Genomic DNA, 15,731 nt, shown 5'->3' with positions numbered 1-15,731 from the left:
AGTGTCGCTTGATGTTGGAGGCGAAGCTTTGGGCGCTTTGGGATTCGTACGACTGCCATCTGCTCGGGAGAGAAGGATGGGGGAAGAAAATGTGGTTTAATGCACATGGTGGCATCCTGCATTCTCCCTGCGGGAGGTGCCCAGAGCGGGGGTTGTGTCCTGTAAAGTACTTTACTGTGTGCAGCATCCTCCAGAAAAGCTCTAATAATAAAGAAAAATAATTTGCAGTCTCGGGAGGGTCTGCCAAGCCAGGCCAGGTTGTCCCCGCCATCATATATACGCACTATCCTATCCCATATTATTTGCCCTACTCCTTGCTCGGCTGTGGTGGGTTCATGCCTGGGAGGGAGGGAGGGAGGGAGGGAGCGTGGTGCCGCCCCGAGGTTTAGATCAACCTCCTCCAGCTCCAGGACAGAGAGCTGACATTGGGGTCCCCCCCTTCCACAAATTCCCCCCGGCAGAAGATCCCCAAAGGATTTTCCTCCCACACAGCTGCCGGCATGGAGCGGGGCTCAGCACCCAGCCCAAATGTGTTGGGTTTGTGTGGCAAGGTTTTGGTAGCAGGGAGGGGCTACAGGGGTGGCTTCTGTGAGAAGCTGCCAGAAGCTTCCCCTGTGTCTGACAGAGCCAATGGCAGCCGGCTCCAAGATGGACCCGCCCCTGGCCAAGGCCGAGCCAATCAGCGCCTCTGTGATAACATATTTAAGAAGGAAAAAAAAACCAGATAGAGAGAGCTTTTGCAGCGGGAGAGAGGAGTGAGAAGCTGTAAGAAACTCTGCAGACACCCAGGTCAGTGCAGAAGGAGGGGGCAGGAGGTGCTCCAGGCACCGGAGCAGAGATCCCCCTGCAGCCCGTGGTGAAGTTCGTGAAGGACTGTAGCCTGTGGGAGAGGCTCCATGTAGGAGCAGGGGAACGATGAGAGGAGTCCTCCCCGTGAGGAGGAAGAAGCGGCAGACTCAAAGATTAATTAGAGTTGTACATTTTTTATCTTTGCTGGATGCCTTAGCAGTTCAGGGGGAGTAAAATGCCACCCCCCACCCCCCCTCATTTGCTGAAACTTTGGCTTTTGTTTGCCTGTCACCACGCACTTTCAGTGCTCTGGTTTAATTTCTTTGGTGGCATCTCCGTGCGAGGCTCGCTGCGATTTCAGGGATGCTGCGGTGGCCGGGGAAGGGCGATGAGATGCTCGGAGCATCTCGCCACGGACCCGGAGGTCCCCACTTGTCCCGTTTCCTCCCACGTTTGCTCCTGAAGCTTTAAAACTTAATAATAAAAAAGCAGCGGGGGATCTGAGCTGCCCCGTAACGGGTATTTTCCCAAGGGTTTGCGCCTCACTCGTATTTTGGCAGCTTGTGCTGTGAAACACACCAAAACGCCGCTTACGCCTTTCGCCCCGGCGTTTACACCCCATTTCTCTCCTCCGGGTAGGTTTGGTTCAAAACAGAGCTGGTTTCTTCCCATCCACTAAGTTTTCCAAGCAGGATGAGTTTTGGAGTTGCGTGGCTTTAAATAACCGCCCGTGCCCAAGATTCCAATTCCAAGAAATGGTCACTTTTTGTGTACCTGGAGTTGGTACACAGCGGGCGACACTGAGCTCCTCTCGGTGAGGGTTACTGCGGTGTCCTGGGGGGGGTCTAACCCCCCTTGATTGATCCCCAAAACCCCAAAACCGCTGACCGACGTCAGGATGAGCCAGGACGAGGGTTACAAAATGACGCTGCTGGAAGAGTTACAGGTAGGGGCTCTGCCGAGGGGCCCAACGTCCCCGATGCCCCCCCGCCCCGCCCCAAATGGTTGGAAACCTCTCCCCGAAATCCCGTCGGCATTTCCCCGGAGCGCAGAGGGATGCGGAGGGGGGAGATGCTTTGTGCCGGGGAGGGCTCCCGGCGGCAGGTTCAGCGTCGTTGGTCGGAGTACGGGGGCAAAACGGTTTCTAAGAGAGACGGAGACTTTCCCCGTGTCACCCGCGGGGTGTTTGACTCCCAAACCGCCCCGTGTATTCCCACTCCAACACCCACCTAATGCGCTCGAGCTTGTGATTTCGTTTAAATCGCGATTTTTTTTTTTTTAAACTGCGATTTTTTTTTGAAACCGCGATTTTTTTCTTTAAACAGCGATTTTTTTTTTAAATTGCAATTTAAAGCGATTTTATTAAGCCCTTTCATCCCATACCTTTTCCCGGCTTGGGGTTTGGAGTTTCTTGGGGTTGGTTTTTTTGGGGATTTTTTTTTTTTTTTTGGCAAAAACAAAGGGGAGCAGGATGCATTTTTGCTAAGAGGGGACGGAGGGTGGCGGAGGCCGTCATCGGAGAGAGGACAGGAAAGCCACGGGCGCGTGATAATCCGGCTGCCGGGTTACGTGGGCGAGTCCCGGGAGCTGGCGGGGAGTTAGCAACAGGTCGGCTCTGAAATTAATACTCGGGGACCAGCAAACTCGTTTCCAGACAGGAGCGTTTCTTCCTCTTGGTCGTTAAATTAACCGGTGCCTTTCCCGAGCATCGCTGCCGCGCGGTGGCAGGTGATGCTGTTCAGTCGAAGCAGGAATTTGGGGGATAAAAAGCAGATTTCACGTTAGTGTTTGCAGCTTAAATCGTAACAAGTTATTTATTCTCTGGCTTTGGGTTTGTTTGTTTTTTTTTTTATTAAGTCTTTGTGATTAATGCATCATCATTAGTACGACGGGCAGCATATGCCAGCGCGGCGTTTGAAGTTTTATTTTAAATTATGGGTTTGGTTCTTTTGGGCTGTTTCCCAGTGCCCGGTGTAGCTCTTGCTTCTTGAATTTCGTCCAACAGCCCTGCCAGGTCCCCAAGTTTTCTTGGTGTTTTGCTCTTCTTCAAACTTCGGTTTCAGAAATCGAGCAACTGGGTGCGAATCTCAGAGGTTTTTTGGGGGGGTTTTTTTGTGTTTGAACGATGCTACGGGCTGTTTTATTGGGTTATGGGAAGAGAAACCTCCTCCAAGTCCGTGCTTTTAGGGCTGTGCCTGGAGGAGGAGGCACGCGGAGGCGTGATGCTCGTGGATTTGGGTGGACGCGGGGGTGGACGATGGCCGGGAGGACGTAAGGGAGCTCTGCGCAACTTTTCCCTTCTCCTTTCTAAACAGGGAGATGACGAAGAGGCAGTGATTGACCAAGGAAGAACGAGCAACGTCGTCAATATTCACTATGAGAAGGAGGAGTTGGAAGGTGAGTCTCTGCTGAGATCCCGGTAGAGGAGCCGCCAGCCCAGCGCCTTTTCCTGTCGCACAAAGTCCCTGCGACGTCCCTTGCTTGGCATTTTAGATGATCGGGAACCATCACTTGTTGCTCTCTCGTTGCAAAGTTTGAGTAAAATAGGCTTGGGAAAAAAGGGCAGGTCTGTGACGTTCAGGGATCCAGTTAAAAGAAAATTAAGAGAAGTTGGTGTTTCTTCCTGGGGTGGCTGCACTGATTTAATTGCGGCATCTGCGTCAAGCGTCTCCGCGGTATCGAGAACGATGCAAACGCCGCTTTTTCGCAGGCCACCGGACCCTGTACGTGGGCGTGCGGATGCCGCTGGTGAGGCAAAGCCACCGGCATCACCGTCCCCACAGCCAGAAGCATCGGGAACGGGAGAAGGACTCTGCCCCGACGGAGCAGGGCTACCACTGTAAGTCCCGCCGCAGCGTTCACTGAACTCCTCGGGGCTACGTGGGTGCTGGGGTCTTCTGCAAGCAGGTCCCCGTGCCGGTTTGAGTGGCTTGCTGTTCTTCCGAGGGAAAGCGGCATCATTTAGCAGGACCCTCTCTCTTTTCCCAAACTTTCCTCTTTCTTCTCTTTTTTTTTTTTGATTTTTTTATTTTTTTAAGACAGTTAAATGCATAAAGGATTTAGGCTCGCCTTCCTCAGAGGGATCCTCCTTTAAAAATGGAACTGTGGGGAAGGGAAGGTGCCCATGCTTATGCAGAGGTGGATTAGATGCTTCTCCTTCTCTGGGGCTCTGTGCAAGCCTGGACAGAGCCAGGGCAGAGGGGCCAGCCCGATGTTTATGGTGCCGATCGATGCCCGCTTTGCCTATGAGCGTGACGGGCCGTATTCGGGCACGGTAACGGGACGGGGCTTTGCCTTCTGCCCCCAGACACTCCGTCCCAGCGAGTGCAGTTCATCCTCGGGACCGAGGAGGACGAGCAGCACGTTCCCCATGACTTGTTCACCGAGCTGGATGAGATCTGCGTGAAAGAGGGTGAAGATGCCGAGTGGAAGGAAACGGCAAGGTAAATCCCCGCTGCCGGCCGCGGTGGGAGAGGAGTCCCCTCGCCGGCAGCGCCCGCGGGCTCTGCTTTCCGCTCTCCGGGACTTTGGCAAAGCTTTTGCAGGTGCCGATGCGAGGAGCCTTCTCTCGCCGCCCTGTAGCTCTGTTAAAGGGGTTGCGGAGCTGAGGCCGTTTCCTCGCAATGGGGCTGATCGCGCCTGATGTCCGCAGGTGGCTGAAGTTTGAGGAGGACGTGGAAGACGGCGGCGAGCGCTGGAGCAAGCCCTACGTGGCCACGCTGTCCTTGCACAGCCTCTCTGAGCTGAGGAGTTGCATCATCAACGGGACGGTGCTGCTGGACATTTGTGCCAACAGCATCGAAGAGATTGCAGGTACCGCGCGCCGCGTCTCTGCGGGAACGGCCGAGCTCGGTTTGCCGCGGTGCCCTCCGCTCCCGAATCAAACCCTGCCCCAACGGCGCGTCCTTTTCCAGAAACCCCGCTGTGTTTTTAAGTTGGTTTTGGATGCAGGCTGGGCGTGCAACAGTCACACCAGCTTTTTCTGGTGTGTTTTTTCCATTTTTTTTTTTAAATGTGTAGAGTCAGACAGAAAGGCCAGACGGGGCAAGAAAATTGCATTATTTCGAATGGGAAATAATTATCTTAGCAGAGTGATGAATAAGCACTTTGCTCGTGTTTTTTAGCAAAAGAAACTTCTTGCTTTCACTGCAAAGGCTGAACTGTATTAAAATGTCTTGCTAAGCAAGGCTGGGCCTGTGTCAGGGGATCCTGCGTGGCACAGCCTTCCCCCGGGGGCTTCGGGGCTTGGGACCTGGGGGGGTTTCTGCTCTGACGGCTTCGTTTCCCTTTGCCATCCCCAGATATGATCCTGGGCCCGCAAGACCGGTCCACGGAGTTTGACGAGCACGTGTGGGCAAAAGTTCGAGAAGTCCTACTGAAGAAGCATCACCATCAGAATGAGAAGAAAAGAAACAACCTTCTTCCCATCGTCCGCTCGTTTGCTGATGTGAGCAAGAAGCAGTCAGACCTGCACCTCCTTGACAAGCCAGGTGAGGGTTCCTGCAGGGTTTGGCACCAGGTGAGGGTTCCTGCAGGGCTCTGGTCCCATTCGACTTGTCCTGGCAAAGGAGAAGCATCCCAATTGCTCCTTGTCCGTCTTTCTGAGTGTCTTTCTTTTTCCTACCAGCCCAAACACTCACCCCGCATCCTTGTCCTACCACTGCAGAAGCTAAAAATGGGGTGAACCATGAGAGCAACGCGATGGACTTAAGCAAGGTGAGACGCTCGTAGCTATCTTATGCCTTTAGGGCCAGATTTGGTCTTGCAAATTTGGGTGCAGAGTGCTGAGGGCTTTGCTTTTGGGGTATTTGCCTGAAAATCGCTTGTTGTGCCTAGGCGCAGCTGCATTTCATGAAGAAAATTCCCACCGGGGCTGAAGCATCCAACGTGCTCGTAGGAGAGCTGGATTTCCTTTGCCAGCCCATCGTGGCATTTGTCCGCCTGACCCCGGCTGTCCTCCTCTCGGGCATGACGGAAGTTCCCATCCCAACAAGGTCTGAAGGAGAAGCACAAAGATTTTATTTCAAAAAACCCCCACCCAACGAAAGAACATCAAGGTGCATGCATCAGTTTGGCGTCCCAAGGGAACAAGGGCAGGGGGAGCGAGGACATTTCTCCCACTCGCATCCCTTCCCTGCTGTGTCTTTCAAACCCCTTGGCCAATTTTAATGAAAATTGGCCCAAAAATTAAATTTGCCATCGGTTTTGGTGAATTTCAAATTCCTGGCGGAGTCGGTGAGCCTACGTGTCCCCTCTGGAGCTGCGCTCGGGGCTGGGGGCTCCCAGGGATTTCCTTGGGTGTCCTTTGAGCAAGGACACGTTCTTCTCGCTCATTGTGTTTTTCTTGCCCAGGTTCCTGTTTGTTTTGCTTGGACCAGAAGGCAAAGCCCATCAGTACCATGAGATCGGCAGGTCCATGGCTACTATCATGACGGATGAGGTGCGAGAAGAGAGAATTCCGGGTCATTTTTGGTTTTCTTCACCTCTCTGCAGTAGTGAGGAAGAGGATTTGCTTCCCAACTGCCCACACCTCTCCAGATAGCCCACCCCTCGTTCACACGCCGAAGCAAACGCACGGATTTGTATCACCCCACCTCTTGGAGGTTGAAATCCCACCCGGTGTGCATCCTGCACCTCCCCGGGGTCCCCAGCACCCTGTCCCCAGTGGTGGCGTTGCCAGGGCCAGTGAAACTTCCCCGCTTTGAGCAAAAGGGTATGGTGTGCCATGAGGGATGGGGACCTCGTGGAGGAGATGATTACAAGTACCGTGATGGACAGATTTTTCCATTTGGGGGAATATTTCCTGCCATTACAAGCAGGAAATTTGGGGAAAATGATCTTGCATTTAGCCAGGAGCTTACTGTAGTGCTTAGGACATCGGAGATGGGTTGTCCTCTGAGCAGGTTGTCTCCTGTCGGCAGGTTTTCCGTGACGTTGCCTATAAAGCCAAGAACCGGGCTGACCTCGTGGCCGGCATCGACGAGTTTCTGGATCAGGTCACGGTCTTGCCGCCAGGAGAATGGGATCCATCGATCCGAATCGAGCCCCCGAAAAACGTCCCTTCGCAGGTGGGTGCTGCGGCGGAGGGAGGCGCGAGGGGGACGGGCAGGCCGGCGGCCGGCCGGCCGGGGATGCTGTTCTGGGACCCAGATTCACCAGGTCCCAGTTTGACGCAGTCACATACCCAGACCAGAAGCCCAACAAGCCAGTGGTTACGAATCCATAGCTTTGGCTTATTTCCTTTTTAACAGGGAAAAAGGAAGATGCCAGGAGCTCTCGATGACAGTGCTTCTCACAGCAAGCCAGAGAAACACAGTGGTCCTGAACTGGAGCGCACGGGAAGGTGTGAGCTTTAATAGTTTGTGGGGTTTGTTGTTTGTTTTTTTTTTTTCTCTTTGCCTCTAGAATCGGAGCGTGCACCTTCCCTTGTAGCAGTTTTCTGGGGTTAGTTGGTTCAGTGAAGGGGCTTCACATTACCAGCTCGGTCCCCTGGGCTGGGCAGGTGAGATCTGGGCAGCTGGGCTCAGCCACAGCACCACTGCAGACAGATTTTCTTGATTTGGGGTGGAAGCAGCTGTGTAAATACCTCCAGGGAGAGCTCTGCTGCTTCTCCAAGCAAGGGACAGTTGCAGTAAGAGGGGATGGGCTTTCAGGTTTGGTCCTTTTTCTTTTTGTTGGAGGGGTTTTTTGTGCTTGCTTGGTTTCTGCCGGGTATAAAACGGCCGAAGGAGACTGCTGCTGGTTAGCAATGAAGGTTACTGTCTGCTTGGGCTTGTCCTTCTGCAGCAAAAACCCCTCTGTGTGGTCTTGCAGGGAAACAGTCTATTTGTTTTTCCTTCCTCCAGGCTCTTTGGAGGTTTGATCCTGGACGTGAAGCGCAAAGCCCCGTGGTTCTGGAGCGACTTTCGGGATGGTCTGAGCCTGCAGTGTCTGGCGTCCTTCCTCTTCCTCTTCTGTGCCTGCATGTCCCCTGTCATCACCTTCGGGGGACTGCTGGGGGAGGCGACTGACGGCCACATCGTGAGCAGCTCTCTTGGGTGGCGTGGGGGAGCGCAAAACTCATGCAAAATCTTCGCTGCAGTGAATTTGCTTTGGGTTTTTTCTTCTTTTTCCCATTGATTTATTTCCTCGCCGCTGCCTCTTCCCTGGACAGAGTGCCATGGAGTCACTGCTGGGCGCATCCATGACCGGCGTGGTGTATTCCCTCTTTGCTGGCCAACCTCTCACCATCCTCGGCAGCACTGGACCCGTCCTCGTGTTCGAAAAGATCCTCTACAAATTCTGCAAGTAAGGCCGGCTGCCGCGGCCGAGTGCCGCGAGAGCCTTCAGGAGGCACTGGTGGAGAAAAGATGTTTTTCTCGTCTTTTTCTCAGTGAGAGTTGTTAGATTTCAGTTGTTTTCTGTGTCGCAGACGTTGCACGCTGCTGCTTTAGTATGTGATGGTGCAAGAGCCCTTGGTCTCTGAAGGATGGATGAGGTTGTTTGGGGTTTTTAGGGTTAAAATGAAGCAGGAAGAGGAGAAGCCATAAGGATGGGGATCCTTGTGTTGTGATGACTTTGATGTGAGATGAGACACCCTGATTGCAATTCAATTTATTCTTCAGCCCCAGCTTGCTGGTAGCAGGTGACTGGGTGCAAAATCAGCCGGGGTTTTGGTGTTAGGGCATGGGGGTGATGTGGGAGGACACCACCTTCCACAAAGGGCCCTGACCTCAATTAGCCTCCAAGGCCTTAACACAAGCTAATTGTTAAATAACAATCATGAAATAATTGGCCTCTCCTCCTGCAGGTCCGCACCCTGCACCACAGCCCCAAGGCTGTCTGTAGTAGGACATGGAAAGTGCATTTACCATCTGCAGCCTTGACGTGCTCCTAAATTGCTCGTGATTTTCCCCGAAGGAAGGCACGGCTCGGCGCCTCTTCCTGGCCTTTCCAGCCTTTGTTTGATTTTGGTTTCCCAGGGAGTACGCGCTCTCCTATCTCTCTCTGCGGGCCTGCATCGGGCTGTGGACTGCCTTCTTCTGCATAGTGCTGGTGGCCACCGACGCCAGCTGTTTGGTGTGCTACATCACCCGCTTCACCGAAGAAGCCTTCGCCTCCCTCATCTGCATCATCTTCATCTACGAGGCTCTGGAGAAGCTGAGTCACCTGCGAGAGACCTACCCTGTGCACATGCACAGCAAGCTCGACTTCCTCACCGTCTACTAGTGAGTTTTTTTTTTTCCTCCTAAAAGGCTACTGCCCCTTGGCAGGAGCTCAGGGCTGCACCTCCATTGCCTTTCCCTCACCCTCGTCTTGGCTTTTCTCCTCCCAGCTGTAAGTGTGAGGCACCAAGCCATCCCAGCAAGGCAACCCTGCGTTTCTGGGAGAGCAACGAGATCAACGTGTCTGGCATCGCCTGGGAAAACCTCACGGTGACTGTAAGTGCCCCAAGCCACTACTTCCGCGGCCGCGGGGTCCAGGGGCGTTCACATTTTGCAAAAGTCAGAGCCCTTCGGGTGATGAGGGGCTTCAGACTGTGCTAGTGCTGCTCTGCAAAGGCATTCTTTAAATCTAACGTGTGGTTTTAACCCGCTTGGTCCTGGGAAGGAGAGTCCACCTTGTCCCCCCAACATCGTGGGTAATAACTGTCCTCCTTGACCCTGTCGCAGGACAATTTTTCTGACCAGGAGCAAGGTTAAGTGGGTGGTTTGATTCTTGTAGAAGTTGGAGGACTTAAGTTCCTGCTTGAAGGCAGTCATTAGCTTCCTTAATTGGTTCCTAAGAACTCCAGTCCTTGCTTGCTTACTCAGCACTGTCTGTAGGTCCATGCATAAATTTGCACGTCTGAGCAGCCTCTCGGGCTGCTGTTGCTGGAAGCAAAGCCCAGGCATAGGATGGGAGGCTCTTCAGGACATCTTCATCCCCTCTTGGCCGTGTCCTGGGAGCCCTTCGCTGGGAAGGGACGATTCGTCTCTTCTCCTTTCCTTCCGCGGTTGTCTTAGCCCTCCTTCCCTGCTCCCTCTTTCTCTATCCCCAAGAACTTCCAGTGTTTCCTTCCCCTCTTGGCGTCTTCTTCAGCCACGGTTGCCTGCCATTCGAGCGGAGGATGTGCCATGGGTCTGTGATATGGTGTCCCATCACATCTCGCCTCTCCGCTCTCCTCTGTGCGGTTCGATGTGTCACTTGTTCAGCTGCTGCTCATTCAATATAAATCTCCGTCAGCAGCAGCAGCAGCAGCAGCAGTTACAAGGTCATGGATCTTGGACCAAGATCCTCAAAAGCCCCGAGTTATCCCAGGTTTCCTTGCCGCACGTGCACTACCTTTGTGTCCTGACGCTCTGTTTCTCCAGGAATGTCGGTATTTGCATGGAGAGTTTCACGGACCTGCCTGTGGACGCAATGGCCCCTACGCGCCTAATGTCCTCTTCTGGTGCTGCATCCTCTTCTTCTCCACCTTTGTCCTGTCGAGCTTCTTGAAGAAGTTTAAAAGCAGCCGTTACTTCCCAACCAGAGTAGGTAGAAGATGGTGGCCGGCAGCAGTCTCCACACTCATTTCCCAAAATGGCTTTCCCGGAGCGCTAAGCAGTATTTGCCACCGCTTGGTCAAGCTGGGAAACATTGACCTTGAAGGCCAAACTCTCCAGCAGCTTGGATGTCCCTCCCTCGTTTCCATGAGTGCTAAACGACCGTGGCGTTTCCCACCTGCCTCGCGACCTGCCCCCGAGCGATATTTTGCTCAGGCAGTGGGAAAAGAGGTCTTCCAAAGTTGTGGGGGTTTATTTGCCTTTTTTTTTTTTTTTTTTACCTTCTGTGCATTATGCTCAAGGGGAAAGTTGGTTCAAATGAGGAGCTGCCATAGGAAAAGACACTTTTTCTTCCTTTTGAGGAACATACGATGCCTCAGTGCGCCTTATTCCCATTTTAGCTGTGAGCGTGGCTGCAGTGGCAGCCATCTGCTTCCTTATTTTTTAATTTTTTTTTTTACTTAAGGTTTGAATTCAAACAACCCTCTTCCACCTAATTAAACTCTTTTTTTTTTTCTTGTCTGACACCAGCTCTCACAGAGACAAGCACAGCAACAGTAGCTAACCAAGGGATTTGGCTGCATGTCCTCAGAGTGGTGGGTTTTTGTTAACCAGCCTTAATGTTGTTGATGTCTCTCATTTTTCCATCTCATGTTGCGGCCCCCTTTGCGATGCCCCTTTCAGCTCTGGTTTCTTGCCCCAGGTGCGGTCCACAATAAGTGACTTTGCTGTTTTCCTCACCATCGTCATCATGGTGCTCACTGACTTCATGACTGGGATCCCGTCACCGAAGCTCCACATCCCCCATACGTTCAAGGTAGGGGGGGTGTTGTGGCACGGAGCGGGTTTCACCGGGGCAGGACAGGGCTGAGTCTGGAGGAGATGCTGGTGGTGTGACCATCTCCTCCTCCACCTCCAAGTGCATCGTTTCCTCCTGGAAATGAGAAGACAGCCCCAAAACTAGGTACCTGCAGGAGAAATAGCTACAGGTGCTTGCAAAGAGGATGCTGGCACTGCTGAGCCCCGGGGTGACGTGAAACCAGGGCTGGGAGATGCTGTGACACGGGGATGGAGGGGAAAATCCAAGCCGGTGAAGTAGCTGGGCTGGGAGACGAGGCTGATGTGTGTGCTTTGTTGCAGCCTACCAGAGACGACCGCGGGTGGTTCATCAACCCCATAGGACCCAACCCTTGGTGGACGGTGGTGGCTGCGCTCATCCCAGCTCTGCTTTGCACCATCTTGATATTCATGGACCAGCAGATCACGGCTCTTATCGTGAACAGGAAGGAGCACAGGCTGAGGGTAAGGGGCTGCAGGAGACAACCCCATCCCCAACCCGCTCTGGGCTGCAGGTACGGGGAGAAGCTCCAATTCCAAATGCCTTGTGAAGGCATTGGTTTGGAACAACGTCAGGCAGCGTGGCAAGATGGTCTCCTGGCTTAATGATGACACAGGGAGCAAACGACAACAGGGGAGTTCAGATGAGCAATCTTTCGGAGGAGCATATTAAGCTTAGAGCGTTGTAGAAGCACGCTTTTGTTTTAAAATGTCAGCAGCAGCTGGGGAACGAATCATTTTGATGTGCTGCCAGGCATAACTGAGAGTCATATCTTACTCGCAAGTGGTAGAAATGTCTTTATGAATGAAAAATAGTAAGGTGGGTTTTTTTTGTTGAGAAGTAGATACAAACTCCCCAAATCCACTTTGTCTGAACTGCTGCCGGATTGTCATGCAAGGTGCTTGCGCAAAGACTGGATACATCCTTATTTGTTTCCAGTTCGTGTTTTAAATTTTCAAGACGTCGACTTGAGCTCAAACAGGGTTGTTTGGGTCTGACTTGCGACGTTGTCCTTGCTCTTGTCCCGTGAGATGCTCTGTTTCTTGTTTCGCTCCGCGCAGAAAGGATGCGGGTACCACCTGGACCTCTTCATGGTGGCTGTGATGCTGGGGGTGTGCTCCGTGATGGGGCTGCCGTGGTTTGTGGCTGCGACCATCCTGTCCATCACCCACGTGAATAGCCTCAAAGTAGAGTCTGGCTGCTCAGCTCCAGGAGAACAGCCCAAGTTTCTGGGGATACGAGAGCAGAGAGTCACTGGCTTGATGATCTTTGTGCTCATGGGCTGCTCAGTCTTCTTCACTTCGGTGTTAAAGGTAAGAGGAAAATGGAAACCACCCAACAACCGCGAGCTTTTTGGAGGTTATGCAAAACTAGTCCCCTTTCTCCAGGCCTGAGTAGCTGTGGAGCAGAGGAGGAGGTGATCCCAAACCTTGGGGCTCGATCCGTGGTGGGAACCACCCTCGGTTGCACTTTCCAGCCCTTCAGACCCCAGTTTGGCACGCTCGAGCCAAGCGAGCAAGCCAACTGCTTGGATTTTCAGATGTCTTTCAGGCCCACCCGTGTTTATGGGTTACGATGAAGCGTATTTAGAGCAGTACCTCTGCTCTTTCAACCAGGCAGCACGTTATCGCTTGCAATTTGTTCCCCCAGATGCCTCGGAACAGCCGTTCCCAGTAGCTAAACGCGCTGAAATCGTCCCCGTGGGCTTCCTTGCGTGTTCCTCCCACAAAGTAATCTCATCTCTAGGCTCACAGGAGGCACGCTGCTCTTGCGTGTTGCCACAAGAACACGTACAAATGTTTTTCTACCGTCGCAGAACGCGGCATATGGTAGCATGGGCGAAATCACCTATTTTCCTCCAACCTTTCTGGAAAACAGGATTATTCTGATGAAGTGTAACTCAAAAGCTCAGCCTAAAGCAGAGCATTAAATCATTCGCACGCACAAAATCTCTGATGGTTAAAATCCGACACTTCTCTAACCCTCTGGAAGCTGGAAGGCTTTAGGCAATTTTAGGCAGGGACTGTAGAAGAGAGCGGTAATACTGAAAATGCAATTTGAAAACAAGAATGCACTAATTTCTGTATTTATTTTTTGAGTTTATACCAATGCCTGTGCTTTATGGCGTCTTTCTCTACATGGGTGTGTCGTCGCTCAGAGGAATTCAGGTACGGCCTCTTTTACAGCGTGTTGGGTCCCTGGTATTTCATCTCTATAGAAGCAGGTAAAAAAAGCAGGGGCATGGGGGGAAAAATCCCTCTCCGAAAGCAAGCGATCAAAATATTTTGTGTAAGAAAAAGATTGGAGGAGGCACAGGAGGTGTATAGGGCCGGGAGGACCGGGCAAGTTCAGGGCAGGTTACGGGAAAAAGGGGGAATTCAGCACGAAGGGAAGGCGATTTCTGTGGCTGGTGGAAATCCTTGCTGGGGGATTCAGCGTGCTGAGAAACGCTGAGAACAGAATAACGGGGAATAATTGCAGTTCGGTGGGCAGCTCTCGCGGGCAAGCCGGTTTATAGATGGAGCGGAGGGAAAATTGGGTGCTGCTCGCAGAGGAACGCGGTGGGATCCAGGATTTCTCATTGCAAGTGAGATCCTGAACACTCCCTCCGCGTCTCCCCGGGGCCAGAAACTTCTCACTGTTATTTTACAGTTCTTCGATCGCTTGAAGCTGTTTGGGATGCCGGCGAAACACCAGCCGGATTTCATCTACCTGCGGCACGTCCCCTTGCGAAAGGTGCATTGCTTCACCATGATCCAGCTGATCTGCCTCGTCCTGCTCTGGGCCATCAAGGTGTCGCGTGCCGCCATCATCTTCCCCATGATGGTAAGAGCCGGTGCTGCTCGGCGTCGGGGTGTTTGTAGCGTCGGAGCGAGCTGTGGCATCATCTCTGACCTCGCTGCACCTTCCCTCTTATTCGTGAAGGTTTTGGCTCTCGTTTTTGTCCGGAAAGTGATGGATTTCTGCTTCTCGAAGCGAGAGCTCAGCTTTCTGGATGACCTTATGCCAGAAAGCAAGCAGAAGAAGTTGGACGATGCCAAAAATGAAGCCAAAGAAGAAGAGGTGAAGCTTGCTGGGTGCTCGGGGCCGGGCGTCTCCCTCGGGCTGTGAGATCGCCTCTTTCTGCCACAGCTCGTCTTTAAATGTCGGGGCAAGATCAGAACTAAACAGAAACGGATCCTAATAGCCTGGATCACACATCGTAACCTTTTGTCCTAAATTAGCAGTGAGCTTAACACTCGACTAGAGGTATAATTTTAAAAATGAGTCCTATAATAAAGATTATTATTATTATTATTAATTAATACTACGGAAAGGTTTACTCATAATAGCGTTTTTTAATCCCCCCAAAGTATTTGGAGTGAAAGGTCTTCACCCTGCTGCACTAATAGCTAAAGCTGCCGCAGGTCAGGAGGAGAGGACAGCGTGCAACGTCTTTACTGGGTGCTGAGTTTATCTCCGCTTTGATTAAAGACCGAGAACTTGGCTTGTCCCTTTTACGTCAGGAGTCCCAGAAGGTGATGGAAGCTGCTGCTGCAAATTGGGTTCAACTGAAAGTGGGGAAGACCAGCGACTTGGATATCCCACAGCAAAGCAGCGACAGGTAAAGTGCCACCAAGCGCCAGGACCCCCGGCAAGATTCGTTTGAAGGTGTTTGGCACCGTCTTTATCGAGCGTCCCTCGGTAAAGCGGTCCGCTCGGCGGGAAAATCAAATTTCTGGGCAGGGCTGCCGGAGGCGATGGCGGGGCTCTGCCCCTGCGCAGAGCGGCTGCACAACTCCCATTTAACCCCCAAAACTTGCATCATCAGTGACTTTAGGGTAGCAGGAGATCCTCATATTTAAGAAAGAGGTGGTGTAGGCACGACCTGTAGCAGCAGTGGCTTAGGAGCCCGCTCCAGGGCTAAACGCCAGCAAGAGCCTTTGCCTGGAGCTGTTGTTCTACAGGCTTGCCTCCCGAAACTCCTCATCCAGCAAAACCTCCGGTGCTTACGCTGAGCTTTGGTTCCCCGGGCCCCCCTGGTCCTCTTGCTGGTGCTAACGCACTTGGCGGCAGCAGTTCCCGTAATCACGGATTGCGATGTAAAATATTTATTGCAGGACCGATCCTTCCGAGATTAATATCTGGGATGAAATGTCGAAAACGACCGTGTGGAAGACTCTCCCTATGAACACAGAAACAGTCTGAATTTGGGGAGGAAAAAGGTAAAGGACCGCATGCGAGCGTGACGAGACGCGCGTGTACGGTTTTCCCATGCTTCGGCCGGCAATGCTGAGCACACAAGCAGCGGCGAGGACGGTGGCACGCCAGCCAGCTCCTCTCTGCCGCGGTGGTCCCACGAACGGGGCTCAAACCCCATCATCCACTGATGATGCTCTCCCTTTTTTTTTTTGGCAGGCGTTGCCAGGCGACTCGCTCCGCCTTGAGGGTTTAGGCCCTAAGAATGAAACTGTGGGCCCTCACAAAAGGCTGTGGGTAATAAAAGACAGGTTTGGGCCCCAAAAATGAGCATTTTGGCCCTGGAGAAGATGCTACAGCCAGCGCTTTGGACCCTAGAAAGCAGGTAGGGGAGAGGGGCCTGGAGAAGAGGCCTTGGG

At 52.7% G+C, this 15,731-nt stretch overlaps 1 protein-coding gene across 1 annotated transcript; it reads left to right on the top strand.

The window, feature by feature from the left end:
- The first annotated feature begins 3,095 nt into the window (after positions 1 to 3,095).
- On the top strand, positions 3,096 to 15,321 carry LOC129200746 (electroneutral sodium bicarbonate exchanger 1-like). The gene is made up of 23 exons (XM_054812020.1): positions 3,096 to 3,186; positions 3,500 to 3,628; positions 4,097 to 4,232; positions 4,442 to 4,602; positions 5,091 to 5,279; positions 5,417 to 5,505; positions 5,626 to 5,783; positions 6,142 to 6,229; positions 6,711 to 6,857; positions 7,041 to 7,132; positions 7,635 to 7,809; positions 7,943 to 8,076; positions 8,751 to 8,996; positions 9,104 to 9,209; positions 10,122 to 10,283; positions 10,999 to 11,112; positions 11,436 to 11,597; positions 12,195 to 12,446; positions 13,233 to 13,301; positions 13,786 to 13,959; positions 14,059 to 14,196; positions 14,640 to 14,737; positions 15,234 to 15,321. Exons 2-23 carry the CDS (start codon positions 3,529 to 3,531, stop codon positions 15,319 to 15,321), a joined length of 3,078 nt encoding a protein of 1,025 aa, XP_054667995.1. The 5' UTR covers positions 3,096 to 3,186; positions 3,500 to 3,528.
- The last annotated feature ends 410 nt before the right edge of the window (positions 15,322 to 15,731 follow it).

Source organism: Grus americana, unplaced genomic scaffold (assembly GCF_028858705.1).
Source record: "Grus americana isolate bGruAme1 unplaced genomic scaffold, bGruAme1.mat scaffold_447, whole genome shotgun sequence".
In the NCBI taxonomy this organism is placed as follows: domain Eukaryota; kingdom Metazoa; phylum Chordata; class Aves; order Gruiformes; family Gruidae; genus Grus; species Grus americana.
The sequence above is the reverse complement of the archived record's forward strand: the minus strand, read 5'-3'. Positions and strand labels throughout refer to the sequence as shown.

What these genes read in the sequence shown, in the direction of transcription:
- LOC129200746 (XM_054812020.1), top strand. Translation starts at nt 3,529, where the DNA reads ATGCCGCTGGTGAGGCAAAGCCACCGGCATCACCGTCCCCACAGCCAG. An exon ending in CTACTATCATGACGGATGAG is followed by an intron (nt 6,230 to 6,710) that starts GTGCGAGAAGAG and finishes TCCTGTCGGCAG; the next exon opens with GTTTTCCGTGACGTTGCCTA. An exon ending in AGGCGACTGACGGCCACATC is followed by an intron (nt 7,810 to 7,942) that starts GTGAGCAGCTCT and finishes TTCCCTGGACAG; the next exon opens with AGTGCCATGGAGTCACTGCT.